Raw genomic sequence first — 10,875 nt, 5'->3', positions numbered from 1 at the left:
ATTTTCTAGGAACCTGTTACGGAATAAACGCTGTTGCCTGATCTTGCCTATGGTAGCATCATATGTCAGGTCCGCTAGATATCTACTTATATTACTGTACTTAATAGCTTCTTATGTCAATTAACATTGGACGTACTGTATCAGAAGATGGACCATTTAATCGCATTATTATGAGCGTGGGTGGTATAAAAGTATTAGCTCATTGATTCCCATCCAGGTATTGGCAGACATTTTAAAACTAAGACAAAATAGTTGACATGGGGTGGAAGCTAAAGAAGATGCTGTCGCTTTTACTGGAGCTGGTTTTTTGGAGCTATATGGTAAGGCATAACGTTTTTCAATTACGCATGGAGTTTTTCATTTGTTGTAGTGTATGTGAAGTCTATGAGTGATGCTCTTGGTCAGGTTCATGGAACTGCAGTGGAGAATAGAGAATGCAGGGAGCAGGAGTACAGGGATGAAGCAGGGGACTGTGTCGCCTGCAGACAGTGTGGATCTGGGCAGGAGTTATCCACGGTGAGTAGTCTATCAAACGTATTCCCTCCTGTCAAAATGATTGATACAACCAGTCATGCCATTGTAAGAATATAATTAATGTGCCTACCGGAAGTAGACTAGCGGTTAAGAGCTTTGGGCCAGTAAGAAAGGTTCCCCTATAAGATAATAATACAAATCGCTGGTTCGAAACCCGAGACGACTAGGTGAAAAATTTGTCAATCTGACCCTGAGCAAGGCATTTAACCCTAATTGCTCCTGTAAGTCGCCTTGGATAAGAACATCTGTTAAATGACTAAAATGTAATGTATTTCCTGTCACATACTTTGTTGACATATGAAACATTTTACACAAATGTTACTATGCAAGTTGTCTCTTTCTCTCTCAACCACTGTCAGGGACCTCTGCTTGCTGTTCCTTCACAAACTCCCAACCCCCACCACACCTCACCATCAACTGGGTCTCCTGTGTGTGTTTGTGTGTGTGTGTTAAATCCCTCAGGAATGTGGCTTTGGCTATGGGGCGGGTGCTCGCTGTGCACCCTGCAGACCTGGCCGCTACAAAGAGGAAGCAGGAGGGCAGAAATGCAAGCCGTGTCTATCATGTGCCCACACCAGCCGCCTCCATAGAGCCAACTGCACCACCACAGGAAACGCCGTGTGTGGAGACTGTCTGCCCGGGTGAGGACAGCTGCTTTCTCATCCTCCCAATTATCTCCGAAGTGTCTCCATTTTCCATTTTCTTCCACATATGCTGTTGTTGTTGTATTACAGGTTCTATAGGAAAACCAAGCTGAGTGGGTTTCAGGACATGGACTGTGTACCCTGTGGAGACCCTCCTCATGCCTATGAGCCTCTCTGTGAGTAGGCCTTTTCATCAATACAAATGATCTATGCACACTCACACACACTACATACTCTCACAGACATGCATATTGATGCCACACTCACACATAGACACCAATTGTATTTGTCACATACACATGGTTAGCAGATGTTATTGCAAGTGTAGCGAAATGCTTATGCTTCTGGTTCTGACAGTGCAGCAGTATCTAACAGGTAATATCTAACAAATTCCACAACAAAACCTAATATCTAACAAATTCCACAACACAACCTAATACACACAATCTAGTAAAGGAATGGGATAAGAATATATCAGTATAAAATATATGGATGAGCAGTGACAGAGCGGCTAAGATGCAATAGATAGTAAAGAATGGATAGTGAAGGACACAGTATTTTTTATATACATATGAAATGAGTAATGCAGGATATGTAAACATTCTTGAAGTGGCATTATTAAAGTGACTAGTGTTCCATTTAGTAAAGTGTCCAATGATATCAAGTCTGTAGGTAGGCAGCCGCTTCTCTGTGCTAGTGGTGTCTGTATAACAATCTGATGGCCTTAAGATAGAAGCTGTTTTTCAATCTCTGTCCCAGCTTTGATGCACCTGTACTGACCTCACCTTCAGGATGGAAGCGGGGTGAACAGGCAGTGGCTCGGGTGGTTATTGTCCTTGATGATATTTTTTGCTTTCCAGTGACATCGGATGTTGTAGGTGTCCTGGAGGGCAGGTAGTTTGCCCCCTGTGATGCGTTGTGCAGACCGCACTACCCTCTGGAGAGCCTTGCGGTTGTGGGCGGTGCAGTTGCCATTCCAGGCGGTGATACAGTGCACCTGTAAAAGTTAGTGAGGGTTTTTGGTGACAAGCCACATTTTTTCAGCCTCCTGAGGTTGAAGAGGCGCTGTTGTGCCTTCTTCACCACACTGTCTGTGTGCGTGGACAATTTCAGTTTGTCAGTGATATGTACACCGAGGAACTTAAAACTTTCCACCTTCTCCACTGCTATCCCGTCGATGTGGATAGAGGGGTGCCCCCTTTGCTGTTTCCTGAAGTCCACGATCATCTCTTTTGTTTTTCTGACATTGAGTGAGAGGTTATTTTCCTGACACCATACTCCGTGGGCCCTCACCTCCTCCCTGTAGACTGTCTCGTCATTGTTGGTAAATAAGCCTACCACTGTTGTGTCATCTGCAAACTTGATTGAGTTGGAGGCGTGCATGGCTGGAGGCGTGCATGGCCACGTAGTGGTGGGTGAACAGGGAGTATAGGAGGGGGCTGAGAACACACCCTTGTGGGGCCCCAGTGTTGAGGATCAGCGGAGTGGAGATGTTGTTTCCTACTTTCAACACCTGGGGGCGGCCCTTCAGGATGTCCAGGACCCAGTTGCACATGGCGGGGTCGAGACCCAGGGTCTCAAGCTTAATGATGAGTTTGGAGGGTACCATGGTGTTGAATGCTGAGCTGTAGTCAATGAACAGCATTTTTACATACAGTTGAAGTTGGAAGTTTACATACACCTTAGCCAAATACATTTAAACTAAAGTTTTTCACAATTCCTGACATTTAATCGTTGTCAAAAGACCCTGTCTTAGGTCAGTTGGATCACCACTTTATTTTAAGAATGTGAAATGTCAGAATAATAGTAGAGAGAATGATTTATTTCAGCTTTTAATTATTTCATCACATTCCCAGTGGGTCAGAAGTTTACATACACTCAATAAGTATTTGGTAGCATTGCCTTTAAATTGTTTAACTTGGGTCAAACGTTTCGGGTAGCCTTCCACAAGCTTCCCACAACAAGTTGGGTGAATTTTGCCCCATTCCTCCTGACAGAGCTGGTGTAGCTGAGTCAGGTTTTTAGGCCTTCTTGCTCGCACACGCTTTTTCAGTTCTGCCCACAAATTTTCTATAGGATTGAGGTCAGGGCTTTGTGACGGCCACTCCAATACTTTGACTTTGTTGTACCTAAGCCATTTTGCCACAACTTTGGAAGTATGCTTGGGGTATTTGTCCATTTGGAAGACCCATTTGCGACCAAGCTTCAACTTCCTGACTGATGTCTTGAGATGTTGCTTCAATATATTCACATAATTTTCCTTCTTCATAATGCCATCTATTTTGTGAAGTGCACCAGTCCCTCCTGCAGCAAAGCACCCCCACAACATGATGCTGCCACCCCTGTGCTTCACGGTTGGGATGGTGTTCTTCGGCTTGCAAGCCTCCCCCTTTTTCCTCCAAACATAACGGTGGTCATTATGGCCAAACAGTTCTATTTTTGTTTTCTCCAAAAAGTATGATCTTTGTCCCCATGTGCAGTTGCAAACCGTAGTCTGGCTTTTTTAAGATGGTTTTGGAGCTGAGCGGCCTTTCAGGTTATGTCGATATAGGACTCGTTTTACTATGGATATAGATGATTTTGTACCCGTTTCCTCCAACATCTTCACAAGGTCCTTTGCTGTTGTTCTGGGATTGATTTGCACTTTTCGCACCAAAGTACGTTAATTTCTAGGAGACAGAACACGCCTCCTTCCTGAGCGGTATGATGGCTGCGTGGTCCCATGGTGTTTATACTTGCATGCTATTGTTTGTACAGATGAATGTGGTACCTTCAGGCGTTTGGAAATTGGAGGTCTACAATTTTTTCTGAGGTCTTGGCTGATTTCTTTTGATTTTCCCATGATGCCAAGCAAAGAGGCACTGAGTTTGAAGGTAGGCCTTGAAATGCATCCACAGGTACACCTCCAATTATGTCAATTCGCCTATCAGAAGACTCAGTTACACCAGCTCTGTCAGGAGGAATGGGCCAAAATTCACCCAAGCTTGTGGAAGGCTACCCAAAATGTTTGACCCAAGTTAAACAATTTAAAGGCAATGCTACCAAATACTAGTTTAGTGTATGTAAACTTCTGACCCACTGGGAATGTGATGAAAGAAATAAAAGCTGAAATAAATCATTATCTCTATTATTCTGACATTTCACATTCTTAAAATAAAGTGGTGATCCTAACTGACCTAAGACAGGGATTCTTTTACTAGGATTAAATGTCAGGAATTGTGAAAAACTGAGTTTAAATGTATTTGGCTAAGGTGTATGTAAACTTCCGACTTCAACTGTATGTACGGTCACTGTAGGTATGACGTCATCGATGCACTTATTGATGAAGCCAATGACTGATGTGGTGTACTCCTCAATGCCATCGGAGGGATCCTGGAACATATTCCAGTCTGTGCTAGCAAAACAGTCCTGTAGCTTAGCATCTGCTTCATCTGACCACTTTTTTATTGATCTAGTCACTGGTGCTTCCTGCTTTAATTTTTGCTTGTAAGCAGGAATCAGGAGGATAGAATTATGGTCAGATCTGCCAAATGGAGGGTGTTGGTTCCGTTTTTCTGTGCTCCGTTTTATTTACTGAATAAATATGGAACACTCAATGTGCACTTATAAATCATAACAATTTTAATCAAAATACAGCTGTAGACAGAAGTCAAAGATCAAACATCACACATACAACTTATGTCTCATGAGGTCTGCCCCATAGAAAAAGTCCCAAGTTGCTTTTATCATGCTTGTAGTCAACCCCCTGTGATGTCACTGTATACGTCATTACTTGCTACTCCTCAGACCAAGTCCATGCATACACAGCTATACTAACTTGCAAGAGATACAATAGTTCCAGTGTTTTCTAAGGCCTCAGCAGTAAATCTCCACTCCCCTGAGTTGATTTACAGAGGTATGTCTGACTAGCCTCATCTCTTCTACTCCCCTGCAGGGCTCTTTGTTTATCTTTGAAATGCTTTCTCACAGACCCCATTTCTTTATGAGGCAGAGACTTAGAAAAGATTGGAACAATTCTAAAATCTTACAATGAATATCTATATTGTTAATCTGTAGTCTAGGACCCTATAAATGTAGAGGAGGAGGGGTCCCATAGCCCCTCCCCTTCTATTAATACAACATAAGAATAATCAATTATTATTATACATCAAACATTTGGTGCAGCCCCTATCATGACCCCATTTGACCCCATCAATGGCGAGGGACAGCTTTGTATGCGTCTCTGTGGAGTAAAGGTGGTCCGTAGTTTTTTTTCCCTCTGGTTGCATATTTAACATGTTGATAGAAATTTGGTAAAATGGATTTAAGTTTCCCTGCATTAAAGTCCCCTGCTACTAGGAGCGCCGCCACTGGGTGAGCGTTTTCTTGTTTGCTTATGGTGGAATACAGCTCATTCAATGCTGTCTTAGTGCCAACCTCTGACTGTGGTGGTATGTAAACAGCTACGAAACATAGAGATGAAAACTCTCTAGGTAGGTAGTGTGGTCTACAGTTTATCATGAGATACACCATCTCAGGCGAGCAATAGCTCGAGACTTCCTTAGATATCGTGCACCAGCTGTTATTTACAAAAATACATAGTCCGCCGCCACTTGTCTTACCAGACGCCGCTGTTCTATCCTTCCGGTGCAGCATATATCCAGCCAGCTGTATGTTGATAGTGTGGTCTTTCAGCCACGTTTCCGTAAAGCATAAGATATTACAGTTTTTAATGTCCTGTTGGTAGTTTAATCTTCCGCGTAGGTCATCTAGTTTATTGTCCAAAGATTGCACGTTTGCTAGCAGAATGGAAGGAGGTGGGGGTTTATTCGATCGCCCACAAATTCTCAGAAGGCAGCACGCCCTCCGGCCCCTTTTTCTCTGCCTCCTCTTCATGCAAGTCACAGGGATCGGGGTCTGTTCCAGAGAAAGCAGTATATAGTTTGCGTCGGCCTCGTCGGACTAGTTAAAGGAAAAAAAGGATTCTGCCAGTCCATGGTGAGTAATCGCAGTCCTGCACATTGACTCGGTAGCGGTATTCCTTGTATATAGCCTCGTTATTATTTTATTATGTTACTATTCCCTTTCATTTCTTATTTACTAATGATTTTTTTCTTACTTTTTAACTGCACTGTTGGGAAAGGGCTCATAAGTAAGCATTTCATGGGAAAAGTCTACGGCTGTTATATTCAGTGCATGTGACAAATAACATTTTATTTGATTTTGATTTCCCATAGGCAAGATTGTGCTTCAGTCCATATACTATAAGCACGCTTAATGTTACTGTACCACTTTTAGAATAATTTAAGAAAATATTTCCAGGGAACATGTGAAATGTGCTTTACTGATGTCTGTCTGTTTAACCATCTTTCTGGGATTGTTTGCACACACATATCCACTATGTACCAGCCTCAAATGAAATTCTTGGAAGATCAAATCATGCCCACCACTATTTTGTAGTGGAGTGTGAGCTAGCTGGCTGTTGAACTTCCGTCTCTTTCTGTGTTTAACTTGGCAGTCAAATGGGGTTGAAATAAGAACACATTTCCCAGATGTTACAACCTACTGTTAGATGTTAGGTATGGAAAAATACTCCTGGTATTGAAGCACACTTTGATACCATAAAAGCCATATTCAGATGTAAAATACTCATTCAGATGATTTTGAGATTACAAAAACTTATTTGAAGTCCATCTGAGAACTCTTGTAGTTGAAATGTGAAATTCTTATGAGACAAATAGGTTGTTGTATCCCAGAGTGACAGTGCTCTCCAAGTGTCTTCTCCCCATCTCTCACTACATGCCTCCAGTTGTGATGGAGCAGCATTTCATTCATAGTGACTTTTATAAAACAAAAACAAAGTGTAGACCAGCACAAGTAAGTTCTTGCATATCCTTTCAACTGAAGGATCTTACCGTAGTTTGTACTTCCAATCACTTTCTTCAGAAAATAGGCTTGAAAAAACTTAATAGGTGCTTGTTTTTGATTTCCTGACACCTTTTAGACATCTCTGTTCTGGTGGTTCAGTTTGATGATGGCCCAGGGGTATGTTCGGTTTGGTTATCAAACGAAAGGGTTTTGACACAGAACAGTGTTATGATTAGATCAGCATGTAAATTTGTTTCAGTGGATTGTCCTCTATCTGAACTGATAAGCAGGAAAGATTTGGGGAGACACAAAAACAACCAGACGCAATGTGCTGCGTCTTTGGATTTGAGAAGCCACTACCAAAGAGGACATATGAGATAGCATTCACTGCCTTACTGAAAAACAAAATATCCACATGCCAACACACACAGTAGCCAACAAACATACACTGCACCCACACTCAATTACAAATCGGAATTTTCCCACACTTAAAAATACACTGCTCAAAAAAATAAAAGGAACACTTAAACAACACAATGTAACTCCAAGTCAATCACACTTCTGTGAAATCAAACTGTCCACTTAGGAAGCAACACTGATTGACAATACATTTCACATGCTGTTGTGCAAATGGAATAGACAACAGGTGGAAATTATAGGCAATTAGCAAGACACCCCCAATAAAGGAGTGGTTCTGCAGGTGGTGACCACAGACCACTTCTCAGTTCCTATGCTTCCTGGCTGATGTTTTGGTCACTTTTGACTGCTAGCGGTGCTTTCACTCTAGTGGTAGCATGAGATGGAGTCTACAACCCACACAAGTGGCTCAGGTAGTGCAGCTCATCCAGGATGGCACATCAATGCGAGCTGTGGCAAGAAGGTTTGCTGTGTCTGTCAGCGTAGTGTCCAGAGCATGGAGGCGCTACCAGGAGACAGGCCAGTACATCAGGAGACGTGGAGGAGGCCGTAGGAGGGCAACAACCCAGCAGCAGGACCGCTACCTCCGCCTTTGTGCAAGGAGGAGCAGGAGGAGCACTGCCAGAGCCCTGCAAAATGACCTCCAGCAGGCCACAAATGTGCATGTGTCTGCTCAAACGGTCAGAAACAGACTCCATGAGGGTGGTATGAGGGCCCGACGTCCACAGGTGGGGGTTGTGCTTACAGCCCAACACCAAGCAGGACGTTTGGCATTTGCCAGAGAACACCAAGATTGGCAAATTCGCCACTGGCGCCCTGTGCTCTTCACAGATGAAAGCAAGGTTCACACTGAGCACATGTGACAGACGTGACAGAGTCTGGAGACGCCGTGGAGAACGTTCTGCTGCTGCAACATCCTCCAGCATGACCGGTTTGGCGGTGGGTCAGTCATGGTGTGGGGTGGCATTTCTTTGGGGGGCCGCACAGCCCTTCATGTGCTCGCCAGAGGTAGCCTGACTGCCATTAGGTACCGAGATGAGATCCTCAGACCCCTTGTGAGACCATATGCTGGTGCGGTTGGCCCTGGGTTCCTCCTAATGCAAGACAATGCTAGACCTCATGTGGCTGGAGTGTGTCTGCAGTTCCTGCAAGAGGAAGGCATTGATGCTATGGAATGGCCCGCCTGTTCCCCAGACCTGAATCCAATTGAGCATATCTGGGACATCATGTCTCGCTCCATCCACCAACGCCACATTGCACCACAGACTGTCCAGGAGTTGGCGGATGCTTTAGTCCAGGTCTGGGAGGAGATCCCTCAGGAGACCATTCGCCACTTCATCAGCATGCCCAGGCGTTGTAGGGAGGTCATACAGGCATGTGGAGGCCACACACACTACTGAGCCTCATTTTGACTTGTTTTAAGGACATTACATCAAAGTTGGATCAGCCTGTAGTGTGGTTTTCCACTTTAATTTTGAGTGTGACTCCAAATCCAGACCTCCATGGGTTGATAAATTGGATTTCCATTGATTATTTTTGTGTGATTTTGTTGTCAGCACATTCAACTATGTAAAGAAAAAAGTATTTCATAAGATTATTTCATTCATTCAGATCTAGGATGTGTTGTTTTAGTGTTCCCTTTATTTTTTTGAGCAGTGTACTTTGAGAAAGTGGGTGTCATAACAACTGTTCTATAATTAAATGCATGTTTGTGGGTGTGCTGTATTGCACCTAAGGATAAACAGCTGTAGTGATATTTGTGCACATGCATGTGTGTTTATGCATGTTTACCTTGTAGGCAGTAGCAGGGTGAACCTGGTGCCCCTTTCGTCCGTTGTGGCAAGCCCCAGGGACACTGTCCTGGCTGTAGTCATCTGCATCGCTCTGACTTCTGTCCTACTGGCCCTAATGCTTTTCTGTGCCATCTACTGCAAAAGACAGCTGGAGAAGAAACCTCATGGTAACCCTGCCTGAATCACAGATTCTCACTCATCCCTCTTGTCCCGACTAAGATTGTAATCATGTCAAACAATGTTTAATTCAGATATGCTGTATTTATACCATGTCAAATATTTATTGATATAAACACTTGTGTTCATGTAAAAAGTAAATAAAACTGTTGTTTTTGCACTAATCAGAGCCATGCCAGGGTGGTAGCTGCTATGATGCAGAGTTCCCCAGCTTTGAGAATATTCAGGTCCATCAGATCACCTCAAACTGCTACCATGGCACGGGCATAACTTGTGGTATGTTGTTCTGTTAGCCTGGGCTTGCAAATAACCTTTTCATGTCATTCTTTACCAAATGCACATGGCGCCAAATCCACATTTGAGAAGAGTGCATAACTTGAATTTCTGCACTTGACATGTCCCATCAACATCTATAAAACGGCATTTTCCTGTCCTAAGGTCCAGTGAAGCTTTTCCCCTATCCGTTCTCTGAGGAACCTTGCAGCATGGAGAACAGCAGTGGCTTCCGTCTCCACTGTTCTCAGAACAACAATGGAATGGCCATATATCCTGCCTGGGAGTCACAGAGAAGACCACTAGAGAACACACTGCCCAGTGAGGAGAACCATGACCTCTACCAAACTGATGTGGAAGTGTCTGATGAGGAATTTTCCTTAGAGGATGATGAAACATTGACAGGAGAGAAGACGTGGACCCATGCTGTATTAAACTAAAGATCTGGGATTCACTAAACTGTACTGAGTAGGCCTAAAAGCAGGGACCATTTCTTCATGAGGATAACCTTTGATATATTGACTGTCATCATAACAGACTTGTGGTTATGTGAAAGACATTGCAACTGCTGACAGAAACGTGACTTGCTGGTTTCAAAGCCATTCAAACCTGTATTTTCTGCTTCTGTTATTTTCCAGAGCTCATCTCATTGCCATTACCAAATATGTGTGTGCCAATGTCTGATATAGTACAAGTTTAAATTTAACCAATTCTCTTGGATTTCTTTTTTTAAATAATATGTACCATGTATGTAAATACATTTCAAAATCTTGTAATTTACAGTCACATCCAAAATTATTGGCACCTTTGATAAAGATGAGCAAAAAAAGACTATAAAATAATACAAGTTCTGCGCTATTGTATTTTATAGTAGTACAATTGCTTAGAAAAAGATTGTTTAACAAATAATAAAACATCTCAAAAAGATGGATGGCACCCGTTTTTCAATACTTTGTTTTCGACATTGTTATGAAGCCGTTGCTTGACACCCTGCTCGTAAAGTGTTAAACAATATTTTAATGGTTGTCGTTTAGTATGAAGGAAAACCAGAGAATAAAGCAGAGCTCTTCCCAGAGGCCAGCACGGACCATATCCCTCGTATTGCTCTAGTGAGTCTGACATTTATCTGCAGCCCTTCAGACATCCACCGTCCCCTTATTCTCTATGTCAGAACAGTGGCAGGCCCACAG

At 43.1% G+C, this 10,875-nt stretch overlaps 1 protein-coding gene across 1 annotated transcript; it reads left to right on the top strand.

Moving 5' to 3' along the window:
* The first annotated feature begins 19 nt into the window (after positions 1-19).
* On the top strand, positions 20-10,613 carry LOC106567912 (tumor necrosis factor receptor superfamily member 19). The gene is made up of 7 exons (XM_014137799.3): positions 20-320; positions 406-516; positions 997-1,175; positions 1,269-1,354; positions 9,241-9,402; positions 9,581-9,688; positions 9,851-10,613. Exons 1-7 carry the CDS (start codon positions 258-260, stop codon positions 10,123-10,125), a joined length of 984 nt encoding a protein of 327 aa, XP_013993274.3. The 5' UTR covers positions 20-257; the 3' UTR covers positions 10,126-10,613.
* Positions 10,614-10,875: the final 262 nt, after the last annotated feature.

Source organism: Salmo salar, chromosome 13 (genome assembly GCF_965601325.2).
Source record: "Salmo salar chromosome 13, fSalSal1, whole genome shotgun sequence".
Taxonomy (NCBI): domain Eukaryota; kingdom Metazoa; phylum Chordata; class Actinopteri; order Salmoniformes; family Salmonidae; genus Salmo; species Salmo salar.
Note: the sequence above shows the minus strand (reverse complement) of the source record. Positions and strands in the feature narration are given on the sequence as shown.